At 38.2% G+C, this 22,101-nt stretch overlaps 1 protein-coding gene across 1 annotated transcript in view; it reads left to right on the top strand.

Annotated features, from left to right (window-relative positions):
- Positions 1-22,101, top strand: part of LRP6 (LDL receptor related protein 6) — a 155,779-nt gene that overhangs the window by 118,243 nt on the left and 15,435 nt on the right. The window contains exons 13-18 of the mRNA XM_003265508.4: positions 1,833-2,035; positions 4,773-4,984; positions 6,364-6,554; positions 15,373-15,582; positions 18,624-18,749; positions 21,865-22,101. Of these exons, the coding sequence (XP_003265556.1) occupies positions 1,833-2,035; positions 4,773-4,984; positions 6,364-6,554; positions 15,373-15,582; positions 18,624-18,749; positions 21,865-22,101 (1,179 nt within the window). The remainder of the gene's footprint in view (positions 1-1,832; positions 2,036-4,772; positions 4,985-6,363; positions 6,555-15,372; positions 15,583-18,623; positions 18,750-21,864) is intronic.

Raw genomic sequence — 22,101 nt, forward strand, 5'->3', positions numbered from 1 at the left:
TTGGGATTTAAGCCAGTATTCATTTGAGTGTAAATGTAAAATAAGCTGAGAGACCACAAATAATGGAGCTGTGAAGAATGCGGAATAGGAGGAAATAAAGCAAGGAGTCGTGGCTTGGCTATTTATGTTTTATATTCCTGAGAAGGACAAAATTCTCCTGTATTTAGGTGATGTCTAAACACTAAGAAAATAGAGTATAATTATGAAATGTATACAGATATTTTAGTGAAGATTTAAAAAATGGTATTAGACTTTGAAGTTGTTGGTAGTCTCTCAGAAGTCATTCTTGGCCGGGCATGGTGGCTCACACCTGTAATCCCAGCACTTTGGGAGGCTGAGGTGCGTGGATCACGAGGTCAGGAGTTCGAGACCAGCCTGGCCAACATGGTGAAACCCCGTCTCTACTAAAAATACAAAAATTAGCTGGGCATGGTGGTAGGCACCTGTAATCCCAGCTACTCGGGAGGCTGAGGCAGGAGAATTGCTTGAACCTGGGAGGTGGAGGCTGCAGTGAGCCGAGATCGCACCACTGCATTAGTTCATTTTCATGTTGTTGATAAAGACATATTGGAAACTGGGAACAAAAAGAGGTTTAATTTACAGTTCCACATGGCTGGGGAGACCTCAGAATTGTGGTGGGAGGCAAAAGGCACTTCTTTCCTGGCGGTGGCAAGAGACATGAGAAAGAAGCAAAAGGGGAAACCCCTTGGGATCTCGTGAGACTTACTCACTATTATGAGAACAGCACGGGAAAGACCGGCCCCCATGATTCAATTAGCCGCCCCTGGGTCCCTCCCACAACACATGGGAATAGTGGGAGTACAATTCAAGTTGAGATTTGGGTGGGGACACAGCCAAACCATATCATAAAGCATCTATTATTATTAGTTTTTGTAATTTTTACCTGCTCTCCATGCCGTCATCACATACACACACAACAAAATAATATCTGCAATCCATTAAGGTTCAATGCCTGTTAATACAAGTTTATTACTACAACTACTGGTAATAAATAATTATTTTAAATTTATGGGTGGGCACAGTGGCTCTGCCTGTATTCCCGGCAGTTGGGAGGCCGAGGTGGGAGGATTGCTTGAGCCCAGGAGTTCGAGACCAGCCTGGGCAACATGGTGAGACCCCCCATCTCTATTAATTTTTTATAAATAATTTTTAAGTTATTAAAAACATATTAAAAATTTACGTTTATATAGTGCCTTACAGTTTTTAAAGTATTTTCATATACGTTGTAAAATTTTCATAGTAACTCAGTGAGAGGGACAAGATGGCTATGACTGATTTTACTGCTGAGTAAACTTTGGCTTAGAGAGGCTCAGTGACTTAAGATCAAATGAGAAGGCTGAGACTAAAATCAGCCTTTTTTTTTTTTTTTTCCTTGAGATGGGTCTTGCCCTGTCATGTGTAAAATCAGTCTAGAAGTTTCTGCTTTAATTTATATAAGCCCAGGCTTCCTGCCACCCACCAGACAGAATAGGTTAAGGGTTATTCACTTGGTAGACGAGGAGAATTTTGTATATCAAATACCTGATGGAAATGAAGTTTTCTGTGGTATCTCTGTGGACAAGATGGAGAAAAATAGGGTAGGTGGCTATGTCATTAGGTAAATTCATAACTGATTTGGTAACCAGAGAGCTGATTGGTGTTACTCTGAAGAGAGTTTTTGAGGGCATGCCAAAGAATTTTGTCCTCAGCCTTAGCTCTTCAACATCTATGTCTGTTTTGTATGAAATACATACAACAGGCTGATCAAATCATTGGATGATAGAGGATGTAGGGTAACTGGATTTCAGATTTTCTCTTTTCTTCCTTTTAAGCTCCTACCACTTTCCTGCTCTTCAGTCAAAAGAGTGCCATCAACCGCATGGTGATTGATGAACAACAGAGCCCCGACATCATCCTTCCCATCCACAGCCTTCGGAATGTCCGGGCCATTGACTATGACCCACTGGACAAGCAACTCTATTGGATTGACTCACGACAAAACATGATCCGAAAGGCACAAGAAGATGGCAGCCAGGTAATTGAGAGCTTGGTTCAAAATTCATTTCTTCCGACTAATAACTGGACTCACCAACCATTCTGTTTCACTTAAGTCTTGACTCTGCTTAAGTGTGTGTGTATGTGTGTATGAAACTGAAATTCTGGACCTAGTAGCTTAGTTTTCCCTTCTGACGATATTTTGAGTAAGCTATTGTTTGATGATGATATTATGATGAAAATTGTTAGGCTTACTTAAGCTGTTACATTGGTAATGGCTTTGTGACTGCCCCCTACATTTCTTTATGAAGTCTTTTTCCTTACATTTCTATTTGTACGGAGTATTAGAAGCCTTGAAATAGGCCTTGGTTCTGATTCCAGCTCTATCCCTCACTTAGGATTCTTATGAACTTTTTTAGCTGAAAAGAATGCAAAGCACATAGCTCTTATGTGTTATGTAACAGGAACTCAATAAATAACGGTTACATTACTAGTTAACTATTATTTAGAAGGTTCAGAGGATATGAAACATACAACACAATCTCAGTAGTTAGTTAAAAACATCTAACATGTTATTAATCCAGTGGGTTTTTTTGGTCATAATTATTTGGTGACTATGGGACGGGAATAAGGATATTATCAATAAATCTTACCCATTTACATGCCATTTATGGATTTACACATCGCTATCGATACTTCTTTGCTTGCTTTCTGTGGCCAAGCCCTGTCAGACTGGGATTATAATACTATAAATAATTACTTGTTGTCCTCTTCATAGCAATGATCGTAAGTTGTATCTTGAATGTATTAAAATTTAGGGAAGTTAGAGTACCGTTTTTCACTATGTCTCATCTTACAATAAAGAGAAAGGAGGTAATATATTTAGGGCTGCTGAGAGATCATTTAGGGTGTAGTAATAGCTGTGTTCTCCAGATGTACTTTCCACCATATAGGCCAGGACTGATGGGCTGATAACTAATAGATAGAAATTAAGGAATATGTTACTTCAGAGATACCAATAAGATACAGTTCAGATGGCACAAATGGACAAAGCCTCTCTTTTTGCTTGACTTTATTTAAAAAAAATTGCATGTGTAGACTTGAGAATCAGAAAAGGAGATGATTTGATTTGTAGCCTTTACTAGTTGCTGTTATCTCTCAAGCAGGGTTTCTCAAGCACTGTGGTCATTTTGGGCTGGATTAATTGTTTGTTGTGGGGGGCTGCTCTGAATATTGTAGGATGTTTAACAGCATACCTGGTCTCTGCCTGCTGGATACCAGTTATATTCCCACAGTCGTGACAGTAAAAAATGTCTTCATACATTGCCAAATGCCCATGGCGGGGCAATATTGCCTCTAGTTGCAATCCGCTGCTTTAGAGATATTTCTAGGGTGTGGTTTTAGCCACAGTTGTCTCCAGTTCAGAGAAGACAGTTGCCACCCTCTCACTCCCATCTCTTTTTTTTAATATGCTTTTATTTTTCCGTGATTACAAACACAACCGAATATCAAATGCACAAAGTAAGAATTATACGGGGAAAAAAAAAATCAGAAACGTTCATATATATATCACCTTTTCAAGGCTATTTCCATCCAGAATAACCTTGGTTTGCCAGGGCCAATAGAAAGAAGTCACAAAATTGCCTTTAGTCAAATTTGTGTGTTTGCTTTCTTCTATAATTCCAATACCTCCACCATCGACTTGAGATAGCTGCCAAGGTGTTATATAATCAGTGCCAGTGTCTTCATTCATTCGACAACGAAGGCTGTCACTTCACACTTGGAAGGTTGCACAGCGGCCAGGCAGAGGCGCTCCTCACTTCCCAGACGGTGTGGCCGGGCAGAGGGGCTCCTCACTTCCCAGACGGGGCGGCCGGGCAGAGGCGCTCCTCACTTCCTAGACGGGGCGACCGGGCAGAGGCGCTCCTCACATCCCAGATGGGGTGGCCGGGCAGAGGCGCTCCTCACCTCCCAGATGGGGCTGCCGGGCAGAGGCGCTCCTCACATCCCAGACGATAGGCAGCCGGGCAGAGACGCTCCTCACTTCCTAGACGGGGTGGCGGCCGGGCAGAGGCTGTAATCTTAGCACTTTGGGAGGCCAAGGCAGGCGGCTGGGAGGTGGAGGTTGTAGCGAGCCCAGATCACGCCACTGCACTCCAGCCCGGGCAACACTGAGCATTGAGTGAGCGAGACTCCGTCTGTAATCCCAGCACTTTGGGAGGCCAAGGTGGGCAGATCACTCGAGGTCAGGAGTTGGAGACCAGCCTGGCCAACACGGCGAAACCCCGTCTCCACCAAAAATACAAAAACCAGCCAGGCGTGGTGGTGCGCGCCTGCAATCCCAGGCACTCGGCAGGCCGAGGCAGGAGAATCACGGGAACCCGAGGCAGGGAGGTTGCAGTGAGCCGAGATTATGCCGCTGCACTGCAGCCTGGGCAACAGAGGGAAACCATCTCCACAAAGGAAAGGAGGCGAGAGGAGAGGGAAAAGGAAAAGGAAAGACTCCCATCTCTTAATCAAGGCATTATCAGGTTCTTGGAGCAACTATCTGACCTCAGCTCTTTTTTCAGCAGCAGGATAACCCAAGGAACATTTGACATGTGTATTAACAAAGAAGCACATTACCCATAAAAAAAGGTGTCAGTAAGAAATACTCCTTAAGACTTGAGAGAGCCTTCTCAGCTGTGTGCCCATGTAGGTGTAAGCATTGTGAGTGATTGCCTCAGGGTTATCTGCCCCTGGAATTTAATTTTCTGTGTATGTCTTTTTTTCCCTAGGGCTTTACTGTGGTTGTGAGCTCAGTTCCGAGTCAGAACCTGGAAATACAACCCTATGACCTCAGCATTGATATTTACAGCCGCTACATCTACTGGACTTGTGAGGCTACCAATGTCATTAATGTGACGAGATTAGATGGGAGATCAGTTGGAGTGGTGCTAAAAGGCGAGCAGGACAGACCTCGAGCCATTGTGGTAAACCCAGAGAAAGGGTATGTTACTAAAGTGGCATTCAGATACTGTGGCTTCTGAGATTCTCCTCACCGTTCTTTTTCAGCCTGTTATTTATTTACCTTTAAGTGTCCTGTGCTCCAGCAAACAACTCAATATTCTCTATTCGTTTGTCTCTGCATTGTCTTAACAGTTGTCTTACACTTTCTCTGATTTCACTGCCTGGACTTTCTTTCCTGGGCCACTATTGCTTTAATTCTAAGTCTTAACCACACCTGCAGGACCATTTCAACTGCCACGTCCTCCAGGAAGTTTTCCTTGATCTACCTCATCCCAGCCAGGTGTGATTTTTGCCCCCTCTTGAATACTCAGTACTCTGTATCTGTGCCTCTCCAAGTTACACTTAGTCCTTTCCAATTTACCTTACATTTAATTATTTTTTAGTCTTGTATTTACCACTAGACATCAGTTTTCTTTATGATGAGAACTAATATGCTTCCTTTCATTTAATAAAGAGCTTTGCATTTAATAAATACGCAATACTCAGTTGTATCTGAGTCAATGATAAGGTATTCAGCAAGTAAAGCAGCTTACTTCAAAAGAGAGGAAAAGGATGAAATCTAGAAGTTAAATATAAGAAGTGATTTATATGTAACTTCTTTTTAGTTATTAAATAGATTAATTAGAAAGAATTTAAAATTTTGTGTTCAGGTCTCTCTAGTCACTGGTCTTTAATTTATTGTATTATTCCGAAAACATATAGTGCCTTTGTCTAACACTATTCTGTTAATCTATGAAAGCTCCCTAATAACTTCTGTGTACCTTTGTTGCTACTATTAAAAGTAGTAAAAGTATCCCATGACCTTTTAAAAATGTAAATATATAAATATATGTGTATATATTTATATAAAAGGATTTTTATATATACATATATTTATATAAAAGAGGATTTATATATATACATATATATTTATATAAAAGAGGATATATATGTATATATTTGGATACAAGGTTTGGCTTGATCACTCAGGCTAGAGTGCAGTGACATAGTCTCAGCTCACTGCAACCTCTGCCTCCTGGGCTCAAGTGATCCTCCCACCTCAGCCTTCCGAGTAGCTGGGACTACAGGCACACGCCACCATGCCTGGCTAATTTTTGGGGTATTTTTTGTAGAAATGGGGTTTTGCCATGTTGCCCAAGCTGGTCTCTAACTCATAAGCTTAAGCAATACCCCTGCCTCGGTCTCCCAAAGTGCTGAGATTACAGGCATGAGCCACTGTGCCTGGTCAAAAAATATGTATTTTAAAACATTTAAAAACAATACTTAAAAATATTCTACCTCCATTTGTCTTAATAAGAATATTCTCATTTTATGTGGTTTCTTACTCCAGTAACTTATTTTTTCCTCCTTTCCCTCTAGGTATATGTATTTTACCAATCTTCAGGAAAGGTCTCCTAAAATTGAACGGGCTGCTTTGGATGGGACAGAACGGGAGGTTCTCTTTTTCAGTGGCTTAAGTAAACCAATTGCTTTAGCCCTTGATAGCAGGCTGGGCAAGCTCTTTTGGGCTGATTCAGATCTCCGGCGAATTGAAAGCAGTGATCTCTCAGGTACCCAAGAAATATGTTTCCTTATTTTAATTTGAGTTTTTAAGATGGTTCATCTATTGTGTTTTTCTTGCATCGTATTGTTTTTGGCACATTTCTTGGCAGTTTTATTCATTAAATGTAGTCAGCATCAAGTTGGTTGGTGAAGAGCTTTTTCTTCAACCATCAACATGATTACTCCTCTGTTATGTAACTACGTGCAAGTTTTCTTGATCTTGGTTCTGTAAATAATATATTTCTTTCTTTTTTTTTTTTTTTTTTTTTTTTTGAGACGGAGTCTTGCTTTATTGCCCAGGCTGGAATGCAGTTCCTGGGTTCACGCCATTCTCCTGCCTCAGCCTCCTGAGTATCTGGGACTACAGGCACCCGCCACTGCGCCCGGCTAATTTTTTGTATTTTTAGTAGAGACGGGGTTTCACCGTGTTAGCCAGGATGGTCTTGATCTCCTGACCTTGTGATCCACCTGCCTTGGCCTCCCAAAGTGCTGGGATTTCAGGCATGAGCCACCGTGCCCAGCGTAAATAATATATTTCTAATGCATCCTTTCCTAACTCTTCTGCTCTAGTTTATGTTCTTGTCATCTCTGGCCAAATCCTAGCCTCTGGTTGATCTCCCTGCCAGTTTTTCTCCATGAAAGTTTACACATGGCTCCTAAATTTTCTGAAGCATGGTTTTAATGTCACTGCTTTACTTAAAAAATCTTCAGGGTAGTTTCATAACCTGTAGGAAAAAAGTCTAGTTGTACTCTTAAGTTGGTATAAGTTAGTATTCACCTTTCACAACCTCATCGTGGCCTTTACCTTTCTGGTATTTTAACCAAATTAAATTATTTGTTTGTCTTAAGATACACTTTTACTTTCACATTTCTCTGCAATCTTATGTCTGTAATTATAATTACCTCCTCTGTCCCCAATTTCTGATGTCCTTATAGTCTGTGTTGGCCTCCCTAGTGATCAGGTAAATGAAATTAAAATATACTATTTGTTTCTGTCAGCATGGCAAAAATATGTTAACGTTGATTATTGCCTAGCATTGGCCAGTATGGTAGAAAATGGCATGCCCTCATGTGCTTTGGTGGAAGTGGAAATTGATAGAGCCTTTTTAGAAGACAATTTGCCAGTAGTAATCAAAATTTAAAATATGCATTCCCTTTGATCTGGTGATTTCCTTTGTAGATAGCTGTCTTAGAGAAATACTGATGTAAGTGTATAAGGGTATTTGCTGAGCATTATTTGTGATAGTCCTTCATGGAGAAATATATTCTATTATATCAGTGTATGGAATATTACAGTCATTCAAAAGAATAAGGTAGATCTGTGTGCACTGACATGAATGATTTTTAAAAATTAAATTTCATAAAAATGCTTAAGATCTAGTTTTGTTTAAAATTTAAAACCTATACAGTGTATAGTATATACACTGTATATACACAGTGTATGTATATATACCGTTAAGAAATGTGGGAACTCAGGCCAGGCGTGGTGGCTCATGCCTGTAATCTTAGCACTTTGAGAGGCTGAAGAGGGTGGATCACCTGAGGTCAGGAGTTTGAGACCAGCCTGGCCAACATGGCAAAATGCTGTCTCTACTAAAAAGACAGAAAATAGCCAAGCATGGTGGTGGGCACCTGTAATCTCAGCTACTCGGGAGGCTGAAGTAGGAGAATCGCTTGAACATGGGAGGTCGTGGTTGCAGTGAGTCAAGACTGCTCCACTGCACTCCAGCCTGGGTTATGGAACGAGATTCTGTCTCAAAAAGAAAAAGAAAAAGAAATGTGGGAACCTCAGATCTCAGGTTCTTCAACAAAGAGAAAGAGAGAGAGAAAGAAGAGGGAGGGAGGGAGGGAGGGGAGAGAGGAGAGGGGAAAAGAAAGAAACAGGCATACATGTCAGTATTTTCCTCAAGAAATAAGGAAATATATCTCAAGTCTGGAGCATTAGCATACTAAAATGTTGAGACTGCTTACTCCTGTATCATGTACATTTTTGTATGTTTGAATACATTTATAATTATTTTAATCTTTTTTCACATTTTTTTAATGTCTTCAGGTTCAAATGCCTCCCTTCCATTATGTATTCTCTGATTCCAGACAGTTAGGCACACACTTATGCATGTATAGTTACACGCCTGGTGTAGTATATTTTTTCCCTCATCTGATCTACTCTGTCTCTTATATCACCTCTAATTTTTTTTTTCTGGGTACCTAAATGCATTTATGTGTTTTGAATAATTTTGTTTTTCCAAAATTCACCTTCTGTTGCAATCTGAATGTATTAGGTTGGTGCAAAAGTAATTGCAGTTTTTTTTCTTAATTATAAGTTTTAGGGTACATGTGCACAATGTGCAGGTTTGATACATAGGTATACATGTGTCCTGTTGGTTTGCTGCACCCATTAACTAGTAATTTACATTAGGTATTTCTCCTAATGCTGTCCCTCCCCTAGCACCCCACCCCCAGACAGGCCCCAGTGTGTGATGTTCCCCGCCTTGTGTCCAAGTGATCTCATTGTTCAATTCCCACCTATGAGTGAGAACATGTGGTGTTTGGTTTTCTGTCCTTGTGATAGTTTGCTGAGAATCATGGTTTCCAGCTTCATCCATGTCCCTGCAAAGGACATGAACTTATCCTTGTTTATGGTTGCATAGTATTCCATGGATATCACCTCTAATTTGTACATTAGTTACTTATGTCAATATTTTAAACTGTCTTTTGTTTTTATTTTAGTTTGAGAAAGGGTTTTGCCCTGTCACTCAGGCTGGAGTACAGTGGTGTGATCATAGCTTGCTGCAGCCTCAAACTCCCTATCTCAAACAGTCCTCCTGCCTCAGCTTCCTGAGTAGCTAGGACTACGGGCACACACCACCACACCCGGCTAATTTTATTTTTGTAGAGATGGGGGTCTTGCTGTGTTGCTGAGGCTAGTCTCAAACTCCTGGGCTCAAGTGATCCCCCTTCCTTGGCCTCCCAAAGTTCTGGGATTACAGGCGTGAGCCACCATGCCTGTCAGGCAGGTCTGTGATAAAGCTCTTCATGAAAATGTTTCATTCATTACAATTAATTTTGTCCCACTGCTGCAATGAGCCATGATCATGATTCCACCACTACACTCCAGCCTGGCCAATAAAGCTGAGACCCTGTGTCAAAAAAATAACCCAAAACTGTAACTTGAAAGTTTATTGATGTATAGGAATTCTTTATACATTCTAGATATGAATCCTTTGTCAAGATATATACTGCATAAATCTCCCAGTTTGTGATTTACCTTTTTTATTCTCCCAGTAGTATCTTTAGATGAAAAGAAAGGTCTTAATTTTAATGTAGTACAGTTTGTTAATTTTCTTTTTATGGTTAACATCTTTTATGTTGTTTAAGAAATCTTCATGGGGGTTGAGGGATGAGAAATTACTTAATGCGTGCAATGTACACTATGGTTTTACACTAAAAGCTCACACTTCACACTTGTACACATCATAGATACATGGTATATATCCATGTAAAAAAACGTGTACTACATAAATGTGTAGAAATAAGAAAAAAGAAATGTTTGTCTTCTGCAAAGGTACAAAAAGATACTTTAGTTTTTTCCCTAAAATTTCTTCATTTAACTTTTCTTATTGAGATCTGTAATCCATCTGGAATTGATTTTGGTGTGTAGTATGAGGCAGGGGTTAAAATGCACTTTTTTTCCCCACATTACTATTTGATTCAGCATCATTTACTGGAAAGACTGTCCTTTCCCTACTACTCTGTAGTATCACCTTGGTCATAAATGAGGTGACTGTATTTGTGTGTGTTTGTTTCTAGACTCTGATGTTCCCTTGGTCACTTTGCCTTTACTTATATTATACTGTCAGTTATTATAACTGCAATAGATTCATCTGTGTCTTTAGTATTTTTTCAGGACCACCTTAGCTATTGTTAACTCCTGCAATTTCCATGTACATTGTAGAATCAGCTCGTGAGTTTCCCCTTCTAAAAAAAAAAAACACATACTAAGATGTTCATTGGGTTTGCATTAAATTGATAGTTTAGAGAGAATTATTATCTTTATAATATTAATCTTCCAAACCATGAACATGGTAAATCTCCCCGTTTATTTAGATCTTTAATTTCTCTTAATGTTTTATAATTTTCAGCATAGAGGTCTTGCCTATCTTTCATTAGAGTTGTTATTCCTTCTTATTTGGTGCTTTTAAATGCCAGTGGTAAAGACTATTCTAAACTTAATGTTTTATTTTCTAATTGTGCCTGGAATATGGAAATACAATTTCTTTTTTTCTCCTTCTAGCATATTAGCTTGTACCACAGGACCATGCTAAGTATACTTACCTTTAGGATTTTTTATGTTACAGAATCATGTTTCTTCAAATAATGAGAGTTGTGTTTTTTTCTTTCCTTATACTGGCTGGGGCCCCCCAAGTAGAGTGTTGAATAGGATGTTAATAGAATCCTTTTTTTTGTTGTTTTTTTTCTAGGTCTTGGAGAAGCATTCAGTACTTTTGTGATTATGTATTCTTTGCTAAGGTTTCTCTGTAGATAACCTTTGTCAAATTAAGGAATTTACTTACTTTCCCCAGTTTACTGGGATAAATAAAATCTAGCATGATACATTATTCTTTTTTTTATTGCTGGATTTGATTTGCTAATGTTTTAAGATTTTTTTTAATCTACGCTCATGTGAAGGATTACCTTACAATTTTCTTTTCTTGTCAGGTATTTGTTGGTGTTTTGCCATCAAGGCTTTGTTGGCCACATAAAAAGAAATGTTTCTTCTTTTTCTATTCTCTGAAAAAGGTTACTGTCAAGTTGATTTTTTTTCTTATATATTCACAGATAATTATGCTTTTATCCTGGGACCTTTTTCTATTTCGTATTTGTAGCCACCCACATAGCCTTTTATAGCGAATTGCCTCCAGTGCATGCTTAGTTTGTTGAATAAATAAGCATATCTTTTCCTTATTGGTTCCAGTAGCTTACTTATTTTTCATCAGCATCAAAGTAGATCAGGTCCTTACCATATCTGGGGACCTGCAGTGACACTATTGACTTCCTTTTTTACCCAGTTGTCTACCTCAGACCATCCTTTCATTACCACCAGCTAATCTTTAAAAATCATTCTTTTTTATTGTTTAAAATTAATTTTAATTTTTATTAAAGTAATGCGTGTAAATATTATGGATATCAAACTGTTCTACCTGGCTTGTAACAAAAAACAAGCCTACTGCTCTACTCTGCTGCTCTCAGTTCCCATGCTTAGAAGCATTCACAACTAGTTTCACTTATTTTAAAATAAACTTGCTTAAAAATGCTATTTCTTGATTTTTCACTTTTAGACGCTAAACATTGACTTCCTTTGGAAGATAAAGATTTTGCTATCTTAAACCCTATGTCCCCAAAATACACATGTGAATTTTCTTTCCATCCTCCCCAGCATAGTTATGAACCTTCCAGAATTCAAGGCACAAGTTTGCAGATAGAAAGGACCCACCTGTGACTAGTGCCATAATTTTTTTAAGTCTCGACTTAATTACTTATTATTTATGGCTATGAACATATTACTATTAGGTACATTTCTTTCTAAAACTTTTTTCCTCCCTGCAGTTAATACTTGTGTAATGTAAATATTGTTTGAATAAATGGATATGCATCAAGCAATCCATCTATTTGTCTCCATAATTAAAATCACATCTCTGGGTTTCTTCATCATCTTGCTCCAGTCTGGATTTGCTTGATTTCTAGGCTAACTTCATTTCTCCATTGTCCTGGGAGTGTACAGATTCTGAACCTGCTCTTTCCTGGACTCCATTTCTTCTGGTTTCCTTAATAGAGACCATTTTCTAGCAGCTTCTTGAAAGGGGCTCATCATAAAAAGTTAAAATTCTTGATCTTGTTTGAATTTTTTTTCCTCCTCACACTTGGTTGATAATTTGCTTTCATGTTTTATAGCTGTTTTCTCTCAGAATTTCGAAAATAGAACTCCATTGTCTTTGAGCATCTTGTGTCATTGGGAAGTTTGATGTGACTGTGATTTCAGTCTTTGTATGCTATCCTTTTCCTTTTTCCTCCAGAAGCTTTTAACATGTTCTTTCCCCTCAGTGTCCTAGAATTTGATACCGTGCCTTTGTTTGATTCCTCCCTTCTTTCTTTTTTCCTTTCTCTTCGCTCTCCCTTCCCCAGCCCTTTCCTGTTCCCCTTTCTCATCATTCCCTTCCTTTCCCGTTCTCCTTCCCCTTCTTTCCCTTCTTCTTCCTTTCTAGTCCTTTTCCCCTTGATCTTGGGGGAAGCATTCAATACTTTGTGATTAAGTATACTTTGCTAAGGTTTTTCTGTAGATAACCTTTGTCAAATTAAGGAATTTAACTTCTCTTCTCAGTTTGCTGGAATAAATAAAATTTAGCGTGGTACATTCTTTTTATTTATTGCTGGCTTTGATATGCTAATGTTTTGTTTTAAGATTTTTTTTTTTTAATTGGTCAGGTGCAGTGGCTCACGCCTGTAATCCCAGCACTTTTGGAGGCTGAGGCGGGCAGATCATGAGGTCAGGAGTTCAAGACCAGCCTGGCCACCATGGTGAAACCCCATATCTACTAAAAATACAAAAATTAGCCTGGCATGGTGACGGGTGCGTGTAATCCCAGCTACTCAGGAGGCTGAGGCAGGAGAATCACTTGAAACCGGAAGGCGAAGGTTGCAGTGAGGCGAGATTGAGCCACTGCACTCTAGCCTGGGCGAAAGAGCGAAACTCCATCTCAAAAAAAAAAAGAGAGAGAGATTTTTAAAATCTATGCTCGTGCTTTCCCTTCCTTCTCATTGAACTGGTTACTAGGTTGATCCTTTCTGTCTAGAAGTCTACACCTTAAATTCTGGAATGTTTTCTTGTGTCGTTTCTTTGATAATTTATTTTTCATTTTCCTATTTTGGAGCTTTTTATGCTGGACCTTCTTGACTATAGCTGTATTTTTCTCACCTATTATCCATCTCTTTGTGTTTTTGTTATACTTTCTGAGGAGAGCTTCTCAAATTTGTCTCCCAACCCTCTTGTTGCATTTTTCTTTGAAATTTTTGGATATCATATTTTTAAGTTCCAAGGGCTCTTTTTTGTTCTCCAAATGCTCTGCCCCTCTGAAGACAGCCTATTCTTTAGGTTTTTTTTTTTTTTTTTTAATTTGTATTTATTTGTTTTCTTCTGCTTTTGTGTCTTTTTCTCCAAGTTCCTTTGTTGTGTTTGTCTTGGGCTTCAAATTTAAAGATAGAGGTTGTCTTTAAATATTTGGTGATCCTTAGCTGTTTATATTTAGTATGAGGCTTAAAAATACTGAGAACATTGCTGTGTAACTTCTTACACATATTTTCAGTTAGTACTTCTCTTTCAGCCCCAGCCACATAACTCCAACCTTTGTTCCACTCTAAAATACCTGGTGCTTCTACTTGCTGAGCTAATCGATTTCATTGTTAGCTTCACTGGCTGTAGGCATTTAGCTTTCTCTGGGCTACTGTGTCATTATCCCTGGTCTATCTATTCTCCAGCTTCCAAAATTTATATCACTTTCCTGCTCTCTTCTGTTCTTCTGCCTTCTTTGTCCTTATGGGTTTATACCTTAAAAATTATTTTCTTTTTATTTATTTCTTTCTTTTTTTTTCCCCTGAGACAGGGTCTCGCTCTGTCACCCAGGCTGCAGTGCAGTGTGATCTTGGCTCACTATAGCCTTGACCTCCCTGGCTCAAGGAATTCTCCCACCTCAGCCTCCTGAGTACCTGGACTATAGGCGCATGCCACCATGCCTGGCTGATTTTTATATTTTTTGTAGAGATGGCATTTTGCCATGTTGTCCAGGCTGATCTCGAACTCCTAGGCTCACGTGATCCTCCTGCCTCAGCCTCCCAGATTACTAAGATTACAGGTGTGTGCCACTGCACCTGGCCTAAAATTTTTTAAATCACCATGTTAGTAGAGTTTTAGGAGAGAATATATAAGTAAACTTGTGCTTAGCCTACCATCTGAATGTTGACTTCTCATCTGGAATATCTCCCCACTTTTCTTCATTTATTAAAAAGTTGGCATTATGCTTGCCTCTTTCCTGGAACTTTCCTTGATACTTCCAAAATATCAGCTAATGTCTTTGTTTGACTGAACTCATGACTTAGGAGCCATGAACTTTCTATAAATATTTGAAGGACTGTTATGAAAAAGAAGGAATGAGTGTATTTTTTCTTTTTGAGTGAGGGAGAAACTATGAATAAAGCAGGGCAGGGGATATGAACACAGATTTTAGCCCACTGTATAAAAGAACTTTCTCACTGTGCAACAATAGCAGAAGTTGCCTCCTCAGAGTCTGGATGGCTCTATGTCTGAGATGATTAGAAATAATTCTTACCTTGGGGTGAGTCAGTCATTTTTTCTAATTGTGTTCTGAGAAGCTAGGTGGGGTGAGAGTGAAGCTGTTCTTCATAGATGCCTCAGGTATACTCAGAACTCCGGGTCCACCACCACTGCTCCTCCAGAGAAGTGCCATTTTTATCTGTTGTATATATAAGTTAGGGTTTTTCAAACTACTGTTCTAAGTTCTTTTCTACATTTCTATGAACTAGAATATTTACTGCATATTGGGCACTTACTTGCTCTTGATTGCATATTAATAACTAGTTTATTAGCTGTTTTCTAGTGTATGTCTTAGCATGATTTTTAAGTTTTGTGGTAGAGATCTTGTTATTTTTTTCTTTTCTATACCTGTAGAATCTAACTGGTAGTCAGTAAATAATTACCAAAAGTATGACTTGACCCACATGAGTCATTTCTGTTGAATTTTCTCCTTTTCCAAGGTGCTAACCGGATAGTTTTAGAAGACTCCAATATCTTGCAGCCTGTGGGACTTACTGTGTTTGAAAACTGGCTCTATTGGATTGATAAACAGCAGCAAATGATTGAAAAAATTGACATGACAGGTCGAGAGGGTAGAACCAAAGTCCAAGCTCGAATTGCCCAGCTGAGTGACATTCATGCAGTAAAGGAGCTGAACCTTCAAGAATACAGTAAGTGTTAATGGGATAAAGCTAATTGGAGGAATCATGTGTTATAATAAATCAATATGTACTTTTGTGTATTTTTAAACTCTGTTTCCTTTAAGACTTTTAAGACTGCACTTTTAGTTTTGCCATTTTTTTTTTTTAACTCTTCATGCTTTTTTTTTTGGAGACAGAGTCTCGCTCTGTCACCCAGGCTGGAGTGCAGTGTCAACGATCTTGGCTCACTGCAGCCTCTGCCTCCCGGGTTCAAGCGATTTTCATGCCTCAGCCTCCAGAGTAGCTGGGATGACAGGTTCATGCCACCATGCCTCGCTAATTTTTTCTTTTTTTTTTTAAATTTTTAGTAGAAGCAGGGTTTCACCATGTTGTCCAGGCTGGTCTCGAGCTCCTGACCTCAAGTGATCCGCCCACCTTGGCCTCCCAAAGTGCTGGGATTATAGGTGTGATCCACCACACCCAGCCTCTTCATGCTTTTAAAGCCTCGTGTCAACCTTACCCGGGAGCTTTTCCAAATTAAACATAATCTCATAAACCAGAAATGGGGGAAAGGCATGGGTCTTGCCTGTTAAGAAAGAATATTTCCTGGTACAACAATGACTGCTTATCATGCCTTGTTTTTCTCTCCTTCAATTCCTTTGAGAATACTGATAACATAAAGCATCTATTTCTTTTCTTCCCTCTCTATACTTCCCCCATAGCTTGAAAAAAAGTAAAAATTATATAATGACGAATATAGTTATAATGGGTTAATCTTATTCTTACGCAAAACAAACTAAAAATTAGTGTGTAAACGTAGAGAAGACTGTTTAATCAGTAGGTGCTTGGTTTTTTTTCCCCCCATTTGGATAAATATTTCAATTCCCAGCTTGGAAAAATAGCCATCTCCATGAGCCCCAGGAAAAAAAGAAAAGTAGCCAGAAATATTTTCTTATTTTTTTTGAAAATGGCTAGTCATCTTGGCCTAGTTCTTAATTCATATCTGTCATCAAAATTACCCTAATAATAGACAGGAATAAATGAGTTTATATATGCAAAACATTTTTTTAAAAGTGCCCTTCTAGCAATCACTACTGTCCATCTTACATGGTGGTACCAGGAATGCCAATGTTAAATTGAGTACGAGAGAGATAATTATTGAAATTCTGTAACTTCTCAGCTCAGTGCTTTTAAATTGAATTTAAGCATGAAAGGAGAGTGAAGAAACAGGAGTAGCCCTGTACAAGTGTTCATTATGTTGGTACAGTTCGTGAATTTAGAAGTAAAGTTACAAGTATTTGAGAATTAGAAAGTTAAAAATTGTTATTTTATGGTATGACTTGTAGCTCAGGCTGAACATTTAATATAAATATGATAATGATATACCTAAGTTATTTATTTAGTCGATATATGAATATTTTATTACAGAAAATCTCAAGATTTTCAGAATTTCAAGAGGTTTTATTTAGTAACTATTTAAATATGATTGTATATTAGGTAAATCATTTTTTCAAATTTCTAATATTAAAGAGAATGGGATTTTTATCAAAAATGTCATGGAATTAAAGGTTGAGAAACACTGCTACATAGGCTGTATATTCTATATAATGTGTGATGTCTATTTTGGACAGTATGCTCATTTGTAGATAGCTGACTCCCTCAGTCTCATCAACACAAACTGAAGCAGAACCAATGTTATTGTGGAAAAGAGTCAAATAATAAATGGTGGCTTATATTAGATGTTCATATTTTGTGACGACAGATGTCAAGTTGCTTTTAATACAGGCTAAACAGAAAATTCCAAACAATGATTCTTTAAAAATACAACTTGTGAAACAGACTTTGAAAAGTTGCCTAGTGGTTTCTTTACTTAGCCCATGTATAAGGAAGTTAGACATTTATAGTATTACAAGTTACCTTTTGCAGTTGACCAAATAATTTTGTTTCTGAATTGTTCTGTTACATGTGCCTTTTAAGTTTTTTTCTTCTAATAACTCTTTAATTCTCAATGGATTCCTCATTAAGATACACTTTTTGACTGAAATCGTCTTTCAGAAATACGGATTTTCTGAGTTAAAAATCTTAATATAGGAGAATTCTTATATTTTAAATAGAATAATACTCAAGTTTCAGCATTCTCCCTAGCAATTTTTTTGTTGTTGTTTTTTGTAGAGATGGAGTCTTGCTCTGCCACCTAGGCTGGAGTGCAGTGGCACTATCTTGGCTCATTGTAACCTCCGCCTCCTGGGTTCAAGCAATTCTTATGCCTCAGCCTCCCGAGTAGCTGGGATTACAGGTGCATACCACCACACCCAGCTAATTTCTTTTGTATTTTAGTAGAGACGGGGTTTCACTGTGTTGCCCAGGCTGGTCTCGAACTCCTGAGCTCAGGCAATCCGCCTGCCTCAGCTTCCCAAAGTGCTGGGATTACAGGCGTGAGCCACTGCACCCAACCTCTCCCTAGCAATTTTTTAGTTTCAGTAAACATTTTTTCATATTCACAAAAATTAACGTGAGCTTTACCATTACCTTAAAATATTTTATATATAAATATATGAAGACAGTGGTTAGATGGAAGTAGTTTCTTGTAGGTTGTGTAGAGATTGAGTGAAGAATCATATTGTGTGGAAATAAAAGTCCAAGCTGGACCAGCCTGGTGGTGAAATTCCATCTTTACTAAAAACAGAAAAATTGGCCAGATGTGGTGGCGCTCACCTGCAATCCCAGCTACCTGGGAGGCTGAGGCAGGAGAAGCACTTGAACCTGGGAAGCAGAGTTGGCAGTGAGCCAAGATCACACCAGCCTGAGCTACAGAGCAAGACTCCCCCCACACCACTGTACTCCAGCCTGAGCTACAGAGCAAGACTGTCTCAAAATAATAATAATAATAATAATAAAAAAAAAAAAGTCCAAGCTGATTATACATTTGATTTTCATAAATAGTTTTGACAGGGTTGTCCCTTTTTCTCTTCTCTCCCACTTCTCTCCCCTCCACTCCCCCTCCTCTCCCCCCCACTCCCCCTCCACTCCCCCTCCTCTCCCCATCCTCACCTCTTCTCTTCTCTTTGCAGGACAGCACCCTTGTGCCCAGGATAATGGTGGCTGTTCACATATTTGTCTTGTAAAGGGGGATGGTACTACAAGGTGTTCTTGTCCAATGCACCTGGTTCTGCTTCAAGATGAGCTATCATGTGGAGGTAAATATGCTGTAATTTTCTCGTGCAACCTTAAATGCAAACATATTCCATATCTTAAGCCTAGACTTCTATGACTAGGCATTGAAGTTGCTCTGTCTGCTAACTTAATTGGTTACTTGTATTCCATTCATTTGTACTATACTAGGCTTTTCTGTTATTCTTCTCTGCCACCCTGCCCAGCCTCATAATCATCATTTTACTCTGTTTCTTTGACTTTTTTACACTCCACATATAAGTGAGATCATGTAGTATTTGTGTTTCTATGCCTAGCTTATTTCACTTAACAGGATGTCTTCCAAGTTCATCTGTGTTGTTGCAAATGACAGGATTTCCTACTTTTTTTGACTGAATAGTATTTCATTGCGTATATATTACCACACTTTTCAGCCTGTGAATGAGTATGCTTCCTAATACTAAAGTAGCCTCCCCCCTCCCAAAAGGTAACAAAATAAATTAATTCTACCTCCTGTAATCTCTCTCCACTAAATTCTAGATTCTCTAAGTTTATATGTCATTGTTGGGAATGTGTCTGATGGAAAGAATATTCTTTTGTTCAGATCCATCAGCAAATTCCCATTGCTTCTTTATCTAGTAAAAAAGGATTTTTTAAAAGATATCACTGAGTATAGTGATACTGTTGTAGTAAAATTGGTTTAATCACTTAGTGGGTATAACAAATAGATAACATTCCTTTGTTAAATTATAGTATGATGGTATCAGGCACCATAATAGTATTCATACCCTTAATTCAGATATCCTCCTTTTGGGGATAATTCTAAGTTAATTCAGCTGAAGGAAAAAGACTACATCATACTATTATCTACAGTGGCAGAAATTTTTAAACGAATTTCTAATGGTATGAGAAATTATTAAGTAAAATAACTGAGTTTATACAGCTATTAAATGTTATAATCATGAAGTTGATGTAAAAATGTTGCCAAAATGACAAGTACATAAAATATATATTTCTGTAAACAAATACTGAAAGAGAATATGCATTCAACATATAAAAATTATTGATCGGGTGGGTGGGATTACAAGTAAATTTTATTCTTCAAACTATAAGTTTTTCTAAAAATAAATAATGCATGTATTCAGCAGCAGCTATGGGCCCTGTGCTTGGACTGTAGGGGATTTGAAGATCTTTGAGATAGCATACAGCATAGTCAGGGAAATCAGATGTGTACAAAAAGTTAAGCTCTGGTACTTGAAATTTTTAAAAATAGGGATTGCACAATAATGTGAATGTACTTAATGTCATTGAGCTATGCACTTTAAAGTGGTTAAATTGGTAAGTTTTATGGTTACTTCCCCCCCCCCCCCACCAAAAAAAAAAATAGCATGTGTTTCCCTATCAGGGTGCTAGACTGTTACTTTAAGTGAGGCAAATCCTAGAAACATTTCTCTTTATGTTAATGATAACATGGATAAAACTGAGTCAAGGATCTCATCTTCCAATTTGAAAATATCTTTTAAAGGGCCTTTTTTCTTGCTTGCACATTTAGCAGTTATTTTTAATGTATGTATTAAAATGAGTTTTGACAGATGTATACAACTGTGTATTAGGCCATTCTTGCATTGCTATAAAGAAATACCGGAGGCTGGGTAACTTATAAAGACAAAGTTTAATTGGCTCATGGTTCTGCCGGCTGTATTGCTTAGCTTCTGGATAGGCCTCAGGAAACTTTGATGGCCGGAGTGAAGAGTGCGCAGGCAGGTCACATGGCAAAAGAGGCAGCAAGAGAGAGAGTAGGCTAGAGGGAGTGCCACACACTTTTAAACAACCAGGTCTCCCAAGAATTCATTTACTATCAGGAGGATAGCACCAAGGCATGAGGGATCTACCCCCATGATCCAAACGCTTCCCACCAGGCCTCACTTCCAACACTGGGGATTACATTTCAACATGAGATTTGGGGGGACAAATATCCAAACTATATCACACAGTTTGCATGACATGCAGTTCAAAGTAGTGTCCTTTGTTTTATGTTTATTAGTTTCTTTCTGTCCCCAACCAAATTCAAACTGCTTTAAGGACATGGATATATTTTATCTACTTTAATTCTCCATACAATATAGATAGTATAGTGCTGAATACATAATAGGCTCCTATTAAATAATCCCTAAAATTCCCCATGTAAAATATTCACCTGTAATCTACAATATTCTCTGTTGTAAAGTTACAGGGTTTTCTGACCTCTGGTCATATCATAAGGTTATGGGTTCTCTAGATAATTCACTAACAGACAAGTGTAAATAACTACTGTATAATTTACCTGTCAGTCATTCTTTCAGGTAAAAATGACATTCCATTTTGAGTTGCATTTACAATTCAAAACAAATGCTTTCCCATTAGAAACTACCATGCTTAGGTTTGCAACATGAGCTTTATGCATAATTGCCATTTGATTGATCAGAATAATAAAGAAGCATACACTTGGGTTGATTTTAATATAATTTTTTATTGATTCATCAATAACATTCTTAAGTTGGTCTTTTTGTGTGTTTGTTTAAACTGTGCACGTGTGGCTGTGTATAGTACAGTGATTACTAATAAAGTTTGTTGTCATTTGCCTGAGTCTGCTAAGGTACCAAGTTTTATTCACTATTCCTTTTGTAGCATCAGTGCAAACATAGCCAAAAAAAAGCAATGACATCTTAATGTTATTATAAAAATAGTTTTTACCTAGTGGGTCCCCTGAAAGAGGTCTCAGGAACGCCTAAAGGTTCATGGACTATCCTTTGAGAAGCTTAGAGCTAGAAAACTTTTGAATGCTAGGCTAACTTTAAAATCTTTGGTAATTATAGTGATTATTCCTAGGTTATGTGTGAGATTGTAATGCATTGCAAATATTATAATCCTGTTTTGGATTACAATATATGAGAAAACTTTCGCCTTATAGTTTTGCAGGCAAAAGTTTATAGTGAATGTAAAGGAAGTAATGTGAAAACCTTTATTTCTTCTTTGAATAGATGAGATAGTTATAAATCATATTTATTGTAAAGTATTTTGTGTATGTTAATTATTAAATGAGCTTCACTCAGGTATGTGTTTGTACTTCTGTGTGACCATGATTGTGTTTTTGTCACTCCCCTTCTCCTTGTTCATTTGAAGAACCTCCAACATGTTCTCCTCAGCAGTTTACTTGTTTCACGGGGGAAATTGACTGTATCCCTGTGGCTTGGCGGTGTGATGGATTTACTGAATGTGAAGACCACAGTGATGAACTCAATTGTCCTGTATGCTCAGAGTCCCAGTTCCAGTGTGCCAGTGGGCAGTGTATTGATGGTGCCCTCCGATGCAATGGAGATGCAAACTGCCAGGACAAATCAGATGAGAAGAACTGTGAAG

The sequence above is a fragment of the Nomascus leucogenys genome, chromosome 23 (assembly GCF_006542625.1).
Source record: "Nomascus leucogenys isolate Asia chromosome 23, Asia_NLE_v1, whole genome shotgun sequence".
In the NCBI taxonomy this organism is placed as follows: Eukaryota; Metazoa; Chordata; class Mammalia; order Primates; family Hylobatidae; genus Nomascus; species Nomascus leucogenys.